The 18881-nt window shown below is 44.8% G+C and overlaps 5 protein-coding genes across 5 annotated transcripts; 3 read left to right on the forward strand and 2 right to left on the reverse strand.

The window, feature by feature from the left end:
• Nucleotides 1-335: 335 nt before the first annotated feature.
• On the forward strand, nt 336-2131 carry FPRO_15782 (uncharacterized protein; the record flags this gene model as incomplete). The annotated part of the gene is made up of 2 exons (XM_031219861.1): nt 336-1009; nt 1321-2131. 2 exons carry the CDS (start codon nt 336-338, stop codon nt 2129-2131), a joined length of 1485 nt encoding a protein of 494 aa, XP_031085577.1.
• Nucleotides 2132-4504: 2373 nt separating this feature from the next.
• FPRO_15781 (uncharacterized protein) lies at nt 4505-6406 on the reverse strand (the record flags this gene model as incomplete). The annotated part of the gene is made up of 3 exons (XM_031219862.1): nt 4505-5390; nt 5445-5832; nt 5884-6406. The coding sequence occupies 3 exons, from the start codon at nt 6404-6406 to the stop codon at nt 4505-4507; spliced, it is 1797 nt and encodes a 598-aa protein (XP_031085578.1).
• A 430-nt stretch (nt 6407-6836) lies between these two features.
• FPRO_15780 (trichothecene 3-O-acetyltransferase) lies at nt 6837-8198 on the forward strand (the record flags this gene model as incomplete). The annotated part of the gene is made up of 1 exon (XM_031219863.1): nt 6837-8198. The coding sequence occupies one exon, from the start codon at nt 6837-6839 to the stop codon at nt 8196-8198; it is 1362 nt and encodes a 453-aa protein (XP_031085579.1).
• A 581-nt stretch (nt 8199-8779) lies between these two features.
• FPRO_15779 (putative type I polyketide synthase) lies at nt 8780-16821 on the forward strand (the record flags this gene model as incomplete). Its single annotated transcript, XM_031219864.1, has 6 exons — nt 8780-8968; nt 9030-9116; nt 9176-9233; nt 9284-9617; nt 9667-15952; nt 16000-16821. The coding sequence occupies 6 exons, from the start codon at nt 8780-8782 to the stop codon at nt 16819-16821; spliced, it is 7776 nt and encodes a 2591-aa protein (XP_031085580.1).
• Nucleotides 16822-17316: 495 nt separating this feature from the next.
• FPRO_15778 (uncharacterized protein) lies at nt 17317-18343 on the reverse strand (the record flags this gene model as incomplete). Its single annotated transcript, XM_031219865.1, has 3 exons — nt 17317-18026; nt 18082-18202; nt 18254-18343. The coding sequence occupies 3 exons, from the start codon at nt 18341-18343 to the stop codon at nt 17317-17319; spliced, it is 921 nt and encodes a 306-aa protein (XP_031085581.1).
• Nucleotides 18344-18881: the final 538 nt, after the last annotated feature.

The raw sequence follows: 18881 nt of genomic DNA on the forward strand, positions 1-18881 counted from the left end.
GATGAAAACAGAAGGGCATTTGGTGAACCGTTGGATACCTCTTATACAAGGATTGTACACTCAATTCTCTAAATTCTTAACATAACTCCGAGTACAGCTGTATAATGCAAGTAGATTATTTATTCTCCACAAGCGTTTTATAGTTTATTTTATAGCTACTAATAACTAAAAAAAGCTAGGACTTAGATAAATAAGATTCTTAAAGAGAGAAGATAGAATATCCAGGGCAGAAAGCATCTTTAAAACACTTAAGACTAAGTACCACGTCCTGGGCTGACATGGACACACCAGCTTACCCCACCCAACCCGAAAAGTGTCATATCACAAGTGTCACAATGGTTCCCTCACAACAAGACATCTTTTGTTCCTCGCGTCATATCGATTGTATTCTGCCCGATGAGTCTCTTTTACTCCCGCGCCTTCTTTGCCTTCACGGCGGTGGTACCAATGCACTCATTTTCCATGCTCAATGCCGAGCAATACGGGCCCGCCTCGACAAGACATTTCGATTTGTTTTTATAAATGCACCCTACTTTAGTCATCCTGGACCAGACGTTGAATCTGTTTATGCTGAATGGATTCCGTTTCGTAGCTGGAAACGACCAGGATACGCCTTTGACAACGATTCGTCTCAGTTCTCTTTTACGGATGAAGAAGAGATTGAGAAGATCGACCAGTGTCTCGCTACAGCCATGAACAGAGACGATGAGGCTGGAGGTAGGGGTCCTTGGGTTGGTCTCTTGGGTTTCAGTCAAGGAGCCAACATGGCAGCCAGCTTGCTGCGGAGACAACAGACCCGGAAGAAGGATGCTCAGTTGGGAGCACCGACCGCAGCTGTGTTAGAGGCAAATTTCCGCTTTGCCGTACTAATGGCAGGCTGCGGGCCATTGCTATGGATGCGATATGATGTAACGGGTGACGAGCTTGAGCGCGAAAAGTACGAGCGTCTCTATTTGCCAACCCTTCATGTTCATGGATTACGGGATGAGAGAATAGCCAAGCATAGAGAGTTAGTCCAGTTTTGCCGAGCAGATACGGCCCGGGTGCTTGAGTGGGATGGAGATCATCGTATACCAATCAAATCGGCAGATGTGGCAAAATTAGTTGATGGGATTATTCTTACTGCTAAGGAAACAGGAGTATTCCTAAAGTAGTGAGAATGTTTCTAAATTTTATCTTAAGAGCTCTAGATAATTGCTTTCATTCCGGACAAACGTTAATTCAGCAACATATTTACTCCGTGTATAAACATGTGTCAAATTTCCCCACTGTCTTTTTGTCAGATACTTATCTGCTAAAAGCTCCTTTGCCCCTTGACAGATTGAACTATTACAAGTTTGACTTCAACTCTAATACCTCCATTATTATGTCTGGTTCTCAAAAGCTGCTTGGAAAGCATGTCTTGGTTATAGGCGGCACAAGTGGAATCGGTCGAGGTGTTGCCCTGGCCGCAATCCGTGACGCTGCTCATGTCACCGTTGTTGGCTCGTCACAGGCCACAGCTGACAAGGCCGTCAACTACATCAAGTCAGAGTTTCCAGAGGCCAAAGTATCTGGATACAGCTGTGATCTAGACGTGGAAAGCCTTGAAGTCGACCTAGAGGCACTTTTCGATAAGATCGATCCAGTAGACCACATTGTCACGACGGCTGCCAACTCCCACCCGCACCCGACATCGATTCAGACTATAACAGTTCAAGACCTCGGACTAGCGAACAGGAAATTGCAGGCCATGGTAATTTTGGCAAAAGTTGCTTCGCGACGCCTTCCTGCAAGCCGGCATTCCAGTCTGACATTTACTTCGGGGAGCATCGCAGATCAGCCCCAGCCTGGATGCAGTGTTCTTGCATACATAGCCCAAGGAATGTCAGGCTTCGTTCGTGGTCTGGCCTTGGACATGAAGCCTGTGCGAGTTAATCTTGTCAAGCCCGGTTACGTCCTAGACACGGGCTTGTGGTCGCAGATTCCAGAAGAGCAAAAATCGAATCTGCGTGATACACTAGCAAACAAGAACCCAACTGCTAGTGAGGGTTTGGTGGAGGATGTTTCTGAAGCATATATATATTTGATGAAGGATGGAAACTGCACTGGAGAAGTTGTCAGCACCAGGAGTGGGCAACACTTAGTCTAGAAGGATGTAGCTTTTGCGGAGAGTTTTATCTATCGTTTTAAAGTCTACCAAGCATTCACAGATCTGAGTGGCACCATGATAGATTAGTGAAGGATCGACAGACAGTAATTTTTCATGCCAAGATCTTTAAATACTAACTCATACAAAAACCTGTGATGAGGTTGAGAGGTTAAAAGAGGCTTCAGCTCCCAGGCCATAAGGGTAAAGAACACCAAAATCATATAAGCAATAATTAACGTCAGATACGGGGAAACCGGCCACCCCTAGAAACCGGCTACCTGCTTTTTAACCTAACCGCCTAATTTATAATATCTTAATTAATTTATAACTCTACTAATTTTAATTATAGAAACTTATAAACTATATTAATTAATTTAAAATAATAAAATTTACTAAAAAAGATATAAGTGCCGCTTTTTAGATAGTTATAAATAGAATTTCTATAAATAAAGCTACTACAGCTTATAGCATTAACCGTTCTACCCTTTAAGATTAAATTAAAGGTACTATAATACTAAAATAAGCTTATAAACCTAAATAAAAGCTTTTAGCTATTTAAGAAAGGTATTTAAAAAATTAAATATTAATTTAAGCTAACCTAAGATATCCTATATTATATTAGTAAGTTTAATACTTTATAAACCAGATTGCAATATATAATAGCTTTCTAAAAGGTATTAAAAAATACTAATTATTTACTTTTATAAATAGAAATAAGAAAGTAAAGACTTTACTAAAAAAGTATATAGATTCTAATTAATATAATAAAGTATCTATTAAACTTATTAAGGCTTTCTTTATATTATTATTAATACTAACAGTTTAAATAGTTAAGTAGAGAAATAGATATAATATTAATAAAGTTAGTATAATAAAAGGGATAAAACTAAATAGTCTTTTTATTAAATTAAAAGATAAAAAGTTAGTATTTATTTATTAGCCTAATTTAAAGTCTTAAATTATAATCCTTAAGTATATTTTAGCAATAGGGAAGGTCTTAAGACTTTTAGTAATCTTTAAAGGGAAAATAGTTTAATAATAATATTTTCTAAAGAAATTAAATTTCCTAAAAGATTAAAAATTTACTAGCAGTAAAAAAAGCTAGATAAATAATTATATTATATTAATTTAGCTAAAAATAGTATTTATTTTATTAATAAAGCCTAAAAATCCTAAAAAATTTTATCTATTAATCCTTAATAGTTATAAAAGTTATATAACTAATAACTTTTTATTTAAGTATTATAATAATAATATATTTATACTTTTCCTTTTAATATATACTTCTTATATCTTTTAACTATTAAATATTATAGTCTTTAGACTATTAAAAAGGGTATATTAAAAATTCCTTTTAAATCTTACTTTTATTATAGATTTAAGTTATATCAGTAAGATTACCTTTTTATATAATTATAATAAAGCCTAAAAGGAAGCTATTATAAAGTTAAATGCCTTAGCTAGCTAGAAAGTAACTAGATTGTAGTTAGTTAATTTAGTAAAGGTCTTAATAAACCTAATAGTTATTTAGATTCTTAAGATACCTACTTTTATTATTATAGCTATTTCTTTAGTAAAATTAAAGAATTTTAGTCTTTTTATAACTTCCTAATTATCTATATAGCTTTATTAAGTCCTTTAAGTTATCTTAAGTATTATCTCTAATAACCTAACTATTAGGCTACTTTTCTAAAAGATTAGCAGTTAACTTAATAGTTATAACTTCCTAATTAAGTATTAAAAATAAGAAATTATAATAGTATAGATAAAATAAGAGAAATATTTTTTAAAAAAAAGAAAGAAAATTATATATAATAGAAACATTAAGTTTATAAAGGTATTAATAATTTTAAAGGCTTATAAATAGATATAAAAAGTATTATAACTATAAAGAATATTAAATTGTATTAAAAAATTAAAACTTAAAGATCTTTATATTTAGTTTTATTTAAATATTTATTAATATAAATTTTATTAAATTAGAAAAATATAGTAGTAGTTAATTAATTAAGTTCCTAATTATATCTTATTTTTAGTGTTTTATTAAGGGTGGCCGATTTCTAGGGGTAGCCGGTTTTCCCATATCTAACGTTACGGTTAAAAACTTCATTTTAATATAATAGTCTTATAGATAATAGAACTCAGTAAGGCCATTATGATTAATTATTCAGTAAACATATACGAGTTGGATATGTCTGAAATGTGTTTGTCTAGTGAATATGACACTTGACACTTGATAGAAACGAATTTGGGCTTGCTACAAGGTCAGAGATACTGATTTAACCCTCCCGACTATCCTATACCCAGAAAACGAATAGGATTGCCGTAGGGCTCTGATTGAAACCACACAGGAGCAAGGAGCACAGCTTAAGCCTACTTAGACTCAAGCTTGACCAAAAGTGCCCTCAGCAAGATTACAAGATCCTCTGTAGGCTCCTGTTGCTGAGTCTTGGGTGACGCCTGGTTCTTCTCAAAGTTGACGCCCAGTGCGCGATAGTTGAGGCTTTTGACATTTCCAGATGCATCCAATTCGAAGATAAACTCATCAAGTGACTTATAGCCGTACCCACGCCTATCCAGCGTCCCAAGTGTTGGGCAGGTGCCTTGCTCCCAAATCAAACCAGATTCAATTGTCTCGACTTCTTCATCAGTCAGAGTGCTTGTGATGGATCTCCAGGCCTCCCGACCCTTGGTCTTTAGATTGGAGGGGTACAGTCTAATGCGGGCTGGCTTGCCGAAAGGATCCACCAACAAGTTCGTTCCTCGAACTGTGAGTTCAGTAAGGGACAGACCCGGGCCATGATCAAGTTCAATTCTCAAAGTTGAGTTGCTCGCATGGTCCGAGTAAATACCGCCGTATCGAATAAGAGAGTCGTCTTTAGCAGCTTGTTCCAACGGAGGAACCATGCGTTCAATGAAGCGAGAGCCAAAATGCTGCAAGAGACTCTCTGTCGCTTCGTGAAGGGGGCCCGCTACGAGGATTGTTAAGACAAGGTCGTAGTCGGGCACAAGGATGAGGGCTGCCTGATACCCGGGAAGGTGTCCTGACTTGTAGTTGGCAGGTATGATTCTTCCATCCCCTGTAATGTTCTTGGTACGCATGATTTCCCATGAATAACCGACCATGACGCCGCTAGAATCAGTGAAGGCGACAGGGCTCAGCCACTTTCGTGTCGTTACGGGATCCAACAGCTTATACTCAAGAATCGCGTTTCCGAAGGCCAAGAGATCCTTTGTGTTGGAATAAAAACCTCCAGATCTTCGTCTGTTAGCATGAAAAGGTTGACTGAAGGAGGAATGGTAAAGTACATACGGATTCTCAAAGCCGAGATCTAAGCCCCAGCTGGTATGATTCACAGCGATAGCGCCGTAAGAGACATCAGGCGCAGCACCGGTTGTAGTGTTTGTCATGCCGAGAGGACCCAAAATATTCTGCTGGATAAAAGTGTCGTAGGGCGTCTTAGACACTACCTCAACAACAAGACTTAGTAGGAAAATTCCAATGTTGGAGTAGACAGGTGCAGTTCCCGGAGCAAAGACTGGATGTCGAACACCAAAGTCGCGGAAGAAGTCGGCACGCGTGCATCGCGGTAGAGTCTCAGGGTTCAGGCCAGTCACAGCACACGGTGGGAAAGACTTTTCATCCAGTGCCTGGAATGCTGGGCCAAGGTCAAAGGGAACCGCAGCGAGGTCGACGGCATCTACGACATAATTTTAGCATGAATGTGAGTGTTGGGGCATGGCATACTGACATTCGGCAGCGATCCCACTCATATGAGATGCTAGCATCCCAATCGTGATATGCTCCCAGTCAACAGTTGTGATGGCATCCGGGGCCTCGGCAACCCTGATAGATCGTAGCTCGGGTAGATACTTGATGACTGGATCTTCGAGGCTGACTCCAAGACGAAGAAGGGCGAGAACGGGGAATAGCTTAGAAACGCTAGACACACGGTAGACCGTTTCCTCGTCGATAGCAGCTACTCCACTAGTGTTTAATCCGCCGATGGGATAGATGTGGTGGGATATGAAGGGTGTCTCCTCGTGGAGGGACTTGGCAGCTACAGAAATAGCAGTGTTGGGATACCAAGTCTCAGACACGAGTTTGAGGGCAGCGAAAAGATCATCAATGGCCTCTTTGATATGCGGACTAGTACTAGGAGATTTGGCGGCGGGAAGAACGGGTCCGGGGGGAGGACAGTACCACGCATTAGCCAACGGAAGAGCGAGCCATGCTAGGCTGACACCTTGCAAAGCCACCTTCTTAATCAACATGCTGGTTATTGAGTAAATCGATAGTAATATTAGAGAACAATAAACAAGATGAAAGGATGAAGAAATCAATCGTTTCAGGCGATTGGTCTTCATTTTGACTACTTAGCATTCTAGAGATGTCCAGTGTGTTGAATAAACTTTTCGCTTGATTGGCCCGGACTTGGTAGTTAGTGCGAGAACAACAAAACTCCGAATTCTGGGGGCACGACAGGGACGGACTACATTAGTCCGGTTTATTTTCAACGCTTCACTTCAAGATACAAGAACCCTGCGTGTTACTAGCAGTATTGTTTTCTGTGAAACATAGTATCAAGCGTGAAGTTAAATGGCATTATATCTTTCATGATTGTGCCAGGGTCGCTGTATCAAGACATCTTTAATATTACATTGCATTATCAACTCAAACAAAAAGATTAGCACAATTATCAATATGTCAAAACTTGCACAAATTTACAATCACGACACTAGCGCTTTTCAAGACGTTATGTCACAGTTTCCGGCCCTTAACGGTCATACCCAATTGATCCTCGGTTTCAAACTCCCACCAGAAACACACCGCAAAGCTGTTACGGACGCTCTCGAGAATGCTCTCAGCAGCTTAACTCATCAAATAGACTGGCTCGGTGGTCAGGTGATTGAGAAGGATGGAATTCTTCTGCCAGTACCATGGCCAGAAGATGGACCCAAGAATGAGATTCTTCGTCGCAAAGATTGCGATACCTTATTGCCCACGATGCATGATCTCATTGGGAGAGGAGTGCCTATTTCAGAATTGGACGCAGGTATAGTCTCGCCGTTTCCAGGCTTGAGCGCAGGTCACAGACTCGAGCCCCCTGTACCAATTGTTGCGCTGCAGGCCAACTTCATCAGCGGGGGGATGCTCCTCACCATGTGTTTCCATCACATTGTCATGGACGGCACGGCTGCGTTTCAGTTTATACGGCATCTCGCCTCTGCGCTCGAGGGAAAGCAAATCTCGCCGACTGATCTTGTACAAGCAAATCGCGATAGACGATCAGTAGTCAGACTGCTTAGCCCCGGAGAGCCCATCAAAGACTATACGGATCTGCGCCGTCCACCTGGCTTCACCTATCCACCAGTCTTGTCGACGCCAGCCTGGTGCTACTTCAAGCTCCCCATTGCTGCACTGAAAGCACTGATGAAGATAGCACTGACGCAGCTGTCTGCATCAAGTTCTCACAATGGTCTGCTCTCGGAGAACGATGTCATATGCGCTTTTTGTTGGCAACGTATCAGCACAGTGAGGCTATCCACCCAAACCCCGGGAACAGTATCCAAGTTCTCCAGGGCTATTGATGGCCGCCTTGCTGGAGGTATCCCTTTAGGCTACATGGGCCATGTGGTGTACCACGCCAATCTTCGTCTTCCACTACAACACATTGCGTCGTCAAGTCTAGGAGATATTGCGTATAGATTACGAAAAGCTCTTGATTCGTCCAACAACGAGTGGACTTTACGCAGCTACGCAACTTTTATTGCTCGGGAACCAGATAAGTCTCTTCTTCTCTACGGTGGAAAAACGAACCCAAATACGGACCTGGGAGCAACTTCCGCTCTTGCCGGCGACGATCTGCGTCCAAGTGCTTTTGGCGCCTTGCTTGGGCCATCATGCTTTCTTAGGCGCCCCAAGACAACTCCAATTACAGGCTCCATCTCAATGAGTCCTATTGAGGGCGACTATATCCCTATTTGTCTTTGCTTGCCAAGTGTAGACTTAGAGCTTTTAAAAGCAGACTCGGAATGGAAAAGATATATAAGGATTATTGGTTAAGATTTGATTAGAAAGAGCTTTACTATATACATCTCTTAAGATTTAAGATATAGAATTTAGTTAAATTATTTTATTATATCAACATTATTTTAAATTTAATTTTAAGATTTATTTTTTATATATACATTTATTATATTTTTTTATTTTAATATTATAAATATAATACTTATATCATGTATTTAAAATAAAAGTATATAATTTAGCAGCTTAATAAATAAATGCCTTTATAACTTTTTAAATTTAAGTATTAAAATACCTTATAATATTAGCGGAGTTTCTTTATCTTTTTTATAACCCTATATAATCTATATAAATATAAGTTAATACTAATACAGGGTAATTAATGTTTTATGCAAGAGTTAAGACATTTATATTGTCCTGGACATGTCTATTAATAGAAATTTAATTGTCCGTCACCTTATAAGGCAAGATGTCTGCCACCAGATCAATGAAAGGCTCATCGTTATATGCTCATAACTAGACCAGGTTTGGCGACTTTAACATACACTACAGCGAAAGAGAACCCACCATCCCAAGCAACCCTACCAATCCACATATCTTGGTCAACCTTGATGAGCGAAATGGAAGAGAATCGTGCCCCAGAGCCAATCGCAGTTATCGGCCTGAGCTGCAAATTTGCCGGCGAAGCTACAAATGCTGATAATTTATGGCAAATGATTGCTAATGGACGAGATGCTTGGTCTCAGATCCCATTGTCCAGATTTAATTGGGCGGGCTCTTTCCATCCCGATCACGAGAAATCGAGCACTGTATGTGTATCCCGTCAATTGTTTTCATAGCTAGAAATGAGTTTAATTTTAATTCTCTTAGATGCATGTGCGTGCTGGATACTTCATCAACGATGACCTTGGCAATTTCGACGCAGCCTTCTTCAACCTGTCAGCCGAAACTGCAGCCGTAAGCAATACTGTAAATGATCTGGAAATGAGCATAGATTGATGAGCGTGCGATTCTAGTCTATGGACCCTCAATTTCGGCTTCAGTTGGAGTCTGTGTACGAAGCCCTGGAGAATGGTAAGATGTCATCTTTCCGTCTGGAAATAACCAACCTGACACGTCTCAAGCCGGGCAACCCATCGAAACGATAGCTGGTTCGGACACATCTGTATATATGGGAACGTTTAATCACGACTATAGGGAGGGTATGATACGTGATGAAGATGACTTGCCACGCTTCATGATTACCGGCACTGGCGCCGCCATGGCCTCAAACCGCGTCTCGCATTTCTTTGATCTGAGAGGGGCTAGCATGACGTTAGACACGGGTTGCTCGACATCACTAGTGGCATTGCATCAAGCTGTCAGTGACTTGCGATCTGGCAACTCGACCATGGCGATCGTTGGAAGTTCCAATCTGATGCTTAACCCTGATATGTTCAAGGCTCTCGGGTCTATAGGGTATGTTATTGTACTGCACGTTGAACCACCGTTCACTGACAAAGGACAGCGTTCTCTCTCCTGACGGGAAGTCCTTTTCGTTCGATTCAAGAGCGAATGGGTACGGGCGAGGAGAGGGCGTGGCGACCGTCATCATCAAGCGCTGGAGAGATGCTGTGGCTGCCGGAGACCCTATCCGGGCAGTAATACGTGAGACTTGCCTAAACCAGGACGGAAAAACAGAAACTATCACTTCTCCAAGCTCTAATGCACAAGAACAATTGATTCATAAGTGCTACAAAAACGCGCTGCTCGACCCACTCGAAACACAATACTTTGAGGCACATGGCACAGGTACGCCAACTGGAGATCCTATTGAGCTTCAGGCAGTTGCAGCAGTCTTCCAATCGCGTCAGAGTACAGAGCCGTTACAGATTGGCTCTATCAAGGCCAATATAGGACATACGGAGCCAGTCAGTGGCCTCGCCAGCCTCATCAAAGTGGTTATGGCGCTCGAGCATGGGGTCCTTCCACCGTCCATCAACTTTGAGAAACCGAACGCAAAGCTCAACTTGAAGGAGTGGAATTTTGAAGTTCCACAGAAGTTGGAGCCATGGATCCCGAATTCCAATGGGATAAGGCGTGCGTCGATCAACAACTTTGGCTACGGTGGCACGAATGCCCATGTCATTGTTGAGATGGGACCTCAATGGAGGACTGATTCTGGCATTCACGCGACCAACGGAACCAGCCATATCAACGGACACACCAACGGTACCGAATCAACATTAGGCTCTGACCAGAAGCCGACTAGTGAAGGGAATAACACAAATTTCTCCCGGAACAAGACCAAGGTTCTTGTTCTCAGTGCAAGAGATGAACAAACGTGTCAGCATATGATCTCCAACTTGAAAGACCATCTCCGACGTCTAAAGGACCATGGGAAACCTGATCAACTACTTCAGAGTATTGTATACACTCTGGGACACCGTCGGAGTATGATGCCTTGGGTTGCAGCATGTCCCATTTCCTACACGCGCGGTATCTCTACGGTCGTTGAGTCTCTAGAATCCTCTCAATTCAAGCCCAAGCGAATCGTGCGAACTCCACGTATTGGCATGGTGTTTACAGGTCAAGGGGCTCAGTGGTATGCAATGGGGAGAGAGCTGATTATCGCCTATCCTGTGTTCAAAGCCTCCCTCGAGCTCGGAGATGCATACCTCAGAGAGCTTGGTGCAGACTGGTCGTTGATGGAGGAGCTCATGAGGGATGCTACTGACACAAAGGTTTATGATACTGCTGTCAGTATTCCTATTTGCGCTGCACTGCAGATATCCCTGGTCAACTTACTCCAGAGCTGGGGTATCAAGCCAGCAGCGGTGACAAGTCACTCAAGCGGAGAGATCGCAGCTGCATATGCCGCCGGTGTTATCGACTACCGAGCATCCATGGCCATCGCTCATTACCGAAGTGTTTTATCGGCCGATAAAGCTCTGAGAGGTTCTGTAAAGGGGGGCATGGTAGCGGTCGGAGTGGGACCTGACCATGCCGCGACCTACCTCGAAGAGCTGCAAAGCGATGGAAAAGCAAGTATCGCTTGTATCAACAGCCCCAAGAGTGTGACCGTTGCAGGGGATCTTTCGGCCATCCTGGAAGTCGAGACTAGGGCTAAGGATGATGGTGTGTTAGCGAGTCGACTCAATGTCGACATTGGCTACCATTCACATCAGATGGAGCCCATCTCTCACAGATATAGAGATGCACTGAGACGGGTAAAGCTTTTCAACTCTGCAAATAACCTCGAGTCCATCATCTACGCTTCACCAGTAACTGGCGGCCGCATGACCGAGGCTGAAGAAATTGCCAGTGCCGAACATTGGGTGGCAAGCTTGGTTCAGCCTGTCCAGTTCCTTGATGCCTTCACCGACATGGTTCTGGGTGGCTTTGACCCATCTGGCACTAGTGTTGATCTTGTAGTCGAGGTTGGACCCCATTCAGCCTTGAGAGGCCCTATCAGACAAATTCTTGAGCTTCCTGAGTTTGGGGGTCTTCAAATCCCTTACTACCCTTGTTTGATTCGCAAGAATGATGCTAGAGATACCATGCAGGCACTGGCGGCAAATCTGATTGGTGAGGGCCTGGAACTACAATTAGATTCTCTCAACTTCCCATATGGACGAGAGAGCTTTGTCAACGTATTGACAGACCTTCCCTCCTACCCATGGAATCACCAGATAAGACATTGGGTGGAGCCACGCTTCAATAGAGCGCTGCGAGAAAGAGATCAGGAACCGCACAGTCTTATTGGCTCATTAGTTCTAGGAACAGAGCGAGACTCTCCTTCTTGGCGCCATGTACTTCGTGTGTCCGAGTCGCCTTGGCTTCGTGATCACGTAGTCCAGTCCAATGTCCTTTATCCCGGAGCAGGCTTTATCTGCTTGGCTGTCGCAGGTGTAGCACAGATGGTTTCTATGCAGGTGATCAAATCTGTGGATAAACTTGGAAAGGATCGACAGATCTCTGGTTACAAACTGCGAGACGTTGAGATCCTTCGAGCCCTGCTAGTGCCAGACATCCAACCTTTAGAGCTTCAGACCAAACTCTGTCCTGCCTCTGATAGAGAGATTGGCCTCAGGGGATGGTATCATTTTGAGATTCTCTCTGTCACTGGCGAAAACCGATGGAATCTGCATGCCAAGGGGTCTATCAAAGTCGAGTTTGCCGATGAGTCGACGCCGGGGGTAGGCGGACTCGAAGCAATATCTCCTTTGATTCCTAGCACAGCACGTCGAATCGCACCCGATGATGTGTTTGCTACTTTCAGATCCGTCGGCATCGAGCATGGACCAGCATTCCAAAACTTCAAGACTATCCTCCAGTGTCAAACTGAACCACGATCCAAGGCGACCATAATCGTTGCCGACACCTCTGCTAATAACACCATCATCCACCCGACTACTTTCGATTCCGTTGTGCAAGCGGCATATACTGCTCTTCCCAAGGCTGGATATTTCCAGGAGAGCCCCCGCGTGCCCCGCAGATTCAGGCACATTTGGATATCGAGTAATATCGGCCACGAGGCAGGACACGAATTCGAGGCTTGCTCAAGAGTCAACGATGCCAGTGCTCAGAGCTTTGAGGCAGATGTTCGCCTTTTCGATGCCCAAAAAGATTCACATGGCTCGCAAACTCCTGTCCTCGAGATCCAGGGACTGTTTCTCCAGTCCCTTGGTCACGCCGTTGGTACCGGAAATAAGCGGCCATGGGAGAATGAAGTTTGTAACAGGGTGGAATGGGACATTGACATGACTGTCGCTGACCCCAGGACATTCGAGAGGATTAAAAAGGACCTTACACTCTCAGATCCTGGGGAGAGTTTTACGAAAGAGCTACGGCCCATTTGCCTATACTATATTCACGAAGCACTTGCTGAGCTCTCGGATCCTGATGTCTCGAGTCTTAGTGGACACTTGGCCAAGTTCTACGGCTGGATGCAGGATCAGGTGAAGCTGGCCTTGCCAGAAACAAAATCTGACAATACAGACGAGACCCTTGATCTGAGATCTCTAAATCCTGGGCTGAGACTCTTTCTTATCAGCCAAGCTATTACGAAAAGTGTCGCCGGTGAGATGATCTGTCGTCTCGGTCCGCATCTTGCAGATATCTTGCGAGGAAAGACAACTCCTCTGGAAGTAATGGCTCACAATAATCTTCTTTCGAGATACTATGAAGAATCACCTGGCCTCAAACGCTGTTTCAGGCAACTATCTCAGCTCCTCCGCAAGATCGTTCACAAGAACCCCAGAGCTAGAATCCTTGAAATAGGTGCTGGTACAGGCAGCGTCACTCGCCATGCCCTAGAAGTACTCGGAACCCGAGATTCTGGTGGTCCACTAGCCGAGCTATACCACTATACGGATATCTCCATGGGTTTCTTTGAGGCTGCTAGAGAGGAGTTATCGGGGTGGAGCGATGTACTAGCATTCGACAAGCTGGATATCGAGCAGGATCCTGCAGAACAAGGTTTCAAGCTTGGTTCTTACGATATCGTGATTGCATGCCAAGTCCTTCATGCAACAAAGTCCATCTCTCATACAATGGCTAATGTTCGGAGCCTCATGAAGCCCAGCAGCTCGCTGTTACTTATTGAAACAACACAGGACCAGATTGATATCCAGTTCATCTTTGGCCTGCTGCCCGGATGGTGGCTCAGCCAAGAGCCTACACGTCAGAATAGTCCTTCCCTCAGTATCCCGTCCTGGGATAGCGCACTAAGGACTACAGGCTTCACAGGGGTTGACATGGTCGTGAACGAAAGCGAAGATGCTTCTGAGTATGCATTTAGCACTATCATGTCTCATGCGAAAGCGGAGGTAGATAGCTCGGTCGGGATTCGCTCAGAGGACATTGTTCTAGTTACGACTTCAAAATCAGTTCCTCCGCGAGATTGGATAGTCTCTCTAGCACGGTCTATCGGAGGAAAAGATGACTCCTTTGCTGTGCAGCTCCTTGATGCCCCTGATGCCACTGATTCTACCTACAGGGGCAAGATATGCGTCTTTTTGGCCGAGGTGGAGGACAACGTACTCTTTGAACTCAACTTGACGTTGTTAGAAGGGCTGAAACTCGTGGTAGCCAATTGTCGTGGTCTTCTTTGGGTAACAATTGGGGGAGCTATCAAGTGTGAGATTCCTTGCTCGGCATTGGCTACAGGTTTTGTCCGTTCTTTGCGCAATGAGTATGTTGGCCGACGAATCATGACTTTAGACTTGGATCCGTCTCCCACAACATGGCCATCTGCTGCCTCTGACGCCATCTCGCGTATTCTCAAGCATTCTTTCAGAGACACGGATGATAGCGACATGTTTGACGGCTCTGCAATGGATTTCGAGTTCGCGGAACGAGGCGAGGCTATTATGGTCCCGCGATATTACAAGGACACAATTCGAAATGAACTCGTCATGCCACAGCAAAACCAGCAGTCAACAGACAATGCTGTGACTGAGCTCTTCCATCAGGAGCATCCTGTTCGCCTCCATGTTGGCACCCGAGGTCTCTTGGACACATTGACATTTGTTCACGATGAAGTGGTCATGACTGCCGATGATAGTCAGATGTTGGAGAGCTTTGTCGAAATCGAGGTTCGCGCTTATGGGCTGAACTTCCGAGATGTTATGGTTGCCATGGGCCAACTGGAAGACAAGATCATGGGTATCGAGTGTGCCGGCATCATAACCAAAGTTGGCGCTGTGGCTGCTCTCCATGGGCACTTTGTAGGCGAAAAGGTTTTTGCCCTTCTCCGCGGGCCTTTTGCAAGTCGCGTGCGAACCGAACATTGGAACGCTGTTTCTATACCAGAGGCAACGACCTTTGAAGAAGCAGCATCCATGCCCATGGTGTTTACCACGGCGTACGTTGCTTTGTTCGACGTTGCTCACATCCAGCGAGGTCAATCTGTTCTGATCCACGCCGCAGCGGGTGGCGTTGGCCAAGCAGCTATCCAGTTGGCGCAGCATCTCGGGGCCGAAATCTATGTCACTGTAGGCTCTCCAAAGAAGAAGAAGCTGATCCAGCAGAGGTATGGAATTCCAGATCACCACATCTTTAATAGCCGCGATGCATCGTTTGCCTCGGGGATCCGTGACATAACCGAAGGTCGCGGTGTTGATCTTGTTCTGAACTCTCTTGCGGGTCCTTTGTTGCAAGAGAGCTTTGACCTTGTAGCTCCCTTTGGACACTTTGTCGAGATTGGAAGACGAGACCTGGAACAAAACAGTTTCTTGGAGATGCGCCCATTTATTCGCCATATATCCTTCTCGTCACTGGATGTACTCCACATGACAAGAGGGAAAGGACCAGATGTGCGACGAATTCTCACCGAGATTGCACGCCTAAAGCAGCGGAACGTGATCGCGCCTGTTGATCCGTTGACGAGTTACCCAATCTCGGATCTTACCAAAGCATTCCGTCTCATGCAGACAGGACAACACACAGGCAAGATCGTGGTATCAACAGGTCCGCTCCAGAAGGTTGCAGTTCAGCCCTACCCCAAGGACATCAAGCTGTCGCCAGATGCGTCTTATCTATTGGTTGGTGGCTTGGGGGGCATCGGACAGTGTTTGGCGAGCTGGCTTGTCAATCTTGGGGCCAGGCAGATCATTCTCATGTCACGAAGTGCTGGGACAAAAGACGAGGATGCGGTCTTTATACGCGACTTGGCTGAGACAGGATGCAGAATTGAATGCATTAGCTGCGACGTCTCCAAGAGCCATGATCTTGAGAGAGCGTTGCAGCTGTGTACAGCCAAGGGGCTTCCGCCTATTCGAGGTGTTATTCACGCAGCCATGGTGCTCCAAGTAGGTGTTACTCTCAATACTTGTTTTTCACTACTAACAACTTTCAGGACTCTATTCTAGAGCAAATGACTATCGAGAATTTCAGGGCGGCTGTTGTGCCAAAGGTTCATGGGTCCTGGAATCTGCATACCAAATTCCAGAAAGTTGACTTCTTCATTATGTTATCATCCATCAATGGTATCGTCGGCTACGCCAGTCAGTCCAACTACTCAGCCGGAGGGTCATATCAAGATGCTCTTGCCCATTGGCGTGTTACAATTGGTCTCCCTGCGGTTTCGCTCGATCTCTGCGCCGTAAAGACAGTGGGCTACGTGGCTGAGACGGCTGGCGTGGCAGTCCGCATGCAGAGAGCAGGCCACATGCTACTGAGAGAAGATCAACTCCTCGGATTATTGGAGTCAGCCATTCTGCACCCGTTTACTCCTCAGATCGTCGCGGGGCTCAACACTGGACCTGGCTCTCACTGGAATCGTGATGGAGAGTCACAGCTCGGCCGCGATGCACGTTTCAGCGCCCTGCAATATCGACAGCCGCGAGAACAGCGAGCAAGAGATGGTGACATGGCTCACAAAAACTCACTTGCTGCTAGTCTGGCCGAGGTGACTTCCCGGACTGATGCTGAAGCCATTGTCTTTGAGGCGATTGCACAGAAGTTGAGCTCCATCTTCGTCATAGCTGTTGGAGAGATTGAGCCAAGTAAACACCCATCTCATTATGGTGTCGATTCACTGGTGGCAGTTGAGTTGCGAAATATGATCTCGCTTCAGGCAGCAGCTGATGTTTCCATTTTCAGCATCTTGCAGAGTCAGTCGTTAGGGGCGTTAGCTAGCGAGATTGTGGATAAGAGTAGATACACCGAGGTTATTTAGGTTAGGTTACATATAGTATCAGTGTTGAATATAATGACTATTGTTGGTTAGTTAAAAGTCAAGATATCACGGTAGCAAAACGTAAAATAAAGTCTGGACTCTCAACGTACATACAACCTAACAACATTGTTTTTGTTTTCTATTAACGATCTCGCAAACATGACTTAATTTGGCAGGGAAATGTCTCGGGCACAGATATTTCGTTTGCTGCTGAGACTTATGGCTGAGAGCTTAAATTAGCACTGAGAGCTTAGTGGCTCGGGCATACCCGGCGGTCTCGTAAAATTGAGCCAATAGAGACATGTAGGCACGGTATGTGATCAGACACACGAGACTAAACGAGGCTAAACGAGAAGTTTAAACTCAGACAGCGGCTCAGGCCGCCCACAAATTTCTTTATATAGCAGTTCTTGCGATACTCTAAATTGCCAACCGCGGTCTGGACCCTACTATCCATGCCAGAATGTACACGGCGATAGGGAGCGTCAGAAGATCCTATCGCCGATCCTCGGTCGAAAACCGATCTGTAAGAAATTTCCTATAGTGCTTTGACTGACCCGCAAGCGAGATGCTGTTGATCTCTCCTTTAGTAAGTTTGAATGTGGGTACATTCTTGCATAAAGCTTTCAACCTGTCCCCTTTGCGAGTGGTAGTGATAGCTGCTATGTTCTGATCCATACACCATCTTAAAGCTATATCTGTCTCTGATACCTCGTATTTGCGGGCCAATTGGGTGTAGAGCTTGTTAACTGGTCCTGGAACTTTTTCGGTCAGCGCCGTAAGGGTAGAGTATGCTGAGACTGTAATATTTTGGGACTTTAGGAAGTTGATGAGTGAACCACGTTGAAGGTAAGGATGATACTCGATGGAGTTGACAGCAGGAGGAATTTTTGCCGTCTCTAAGATGATCTCGATGTGCTCTTGCAGAAAGTTCGACACACCGATTGACTTAGCCCTCCCGGATATTTTGATCTCTTCCATTTGAGACCAAACGTGCTGTAGATCCTTTGCATCGTCGGCCATGTAAGGCGCGTGTACCAGATAAAGGTCCACGTAGTCAAGGCCTAGCCTACTAAGAGAGCTTTCGAACTCAGCCTTGACGTCTCTTTTCTCAGTCCCGCATAGTTTTGTAACTATGAAAAGGTCTGATCGAGGGATCGGAGAAGCTCGCACGGCATCGCCGAGTTCTTTCTCATTATTATACACTGCAGGTAGTTAATATGGAAATGGGACAAACTAGCACCTACTCTATTAACTTACGTTCGGCGCAATCGAGATGGCGAAACCCATGTTCAATCGCGAGTTTTGTCGTTGTGACAATTGCTTCATTCTTCTCATCCCGGGATCTCTTGTGTAACACCGTTCCTAAACCATATCCCAGCTGAGGATGGGTCAGGCCCGGAACAGTTGTGAAAAGGAAGTCAGAACTCACCATTGGCATACTATTTCCATCATTTAGCTTCAGTACGGCTTCGCCGGCCTTTGGCATGTCTCCCAGAGCCGATGATTTGCAAGTTGACATCTTGTACGACTCCATCGGCCAGCTCCGTCGACGGGAACGATTCGTAAGATCTTACGACTTCATAAGCATATAACAAGAGCTAGAATGTTATGGGAAGTTGCAGGCCGATCTTCAGGACTGCGGATGTTGAGCCTGATACAGTAGTTGAAATGCAACAAGCCTGTTTCTTATCTACTAGGTGACCGGCCATTTGTCTCTTTCGCCAATTTTAGTATCAATGATGCCATGGTTTATCGGACTATCTTTACCTACGACTGCGAAATAATTTACTCCGGGCGTATCAGAGGAGCCTGAGTGACTAGATTTGACTTTTTGAATCTGGTACTTCGGCCCGTATTAGCCGCCCTTGTCACAGGTCCTGGCCGCTCAGGCCTCGATTACCTGCAGCCTGCAAGCACATTTACTAAGCTAACCGAGGGGTTGGCAACAACTGCCGAGCTGATATGATGGGATTGCGACGAGGATACATCACAGAGTTTAAGCTTATGCACGAAACCTCGTCTCTAGACGTAAGAAGTTCAAAGGAATCCAAGAATCT

Source organism: Fusarium proliferatum (assembly GCF_900067095.1).
Source record: "Fusarium proliferatum ET1 genome assembly, contig: FPRO_scaffold009, whole genome shotgun sequence".
Taxonomy (NCBI): Eukaryota; Fungi; Ascomycota; class Sordariomycetes; order Hypocreales; family Nectriaceae; genus Fusarium; species Fusarium proliferatum.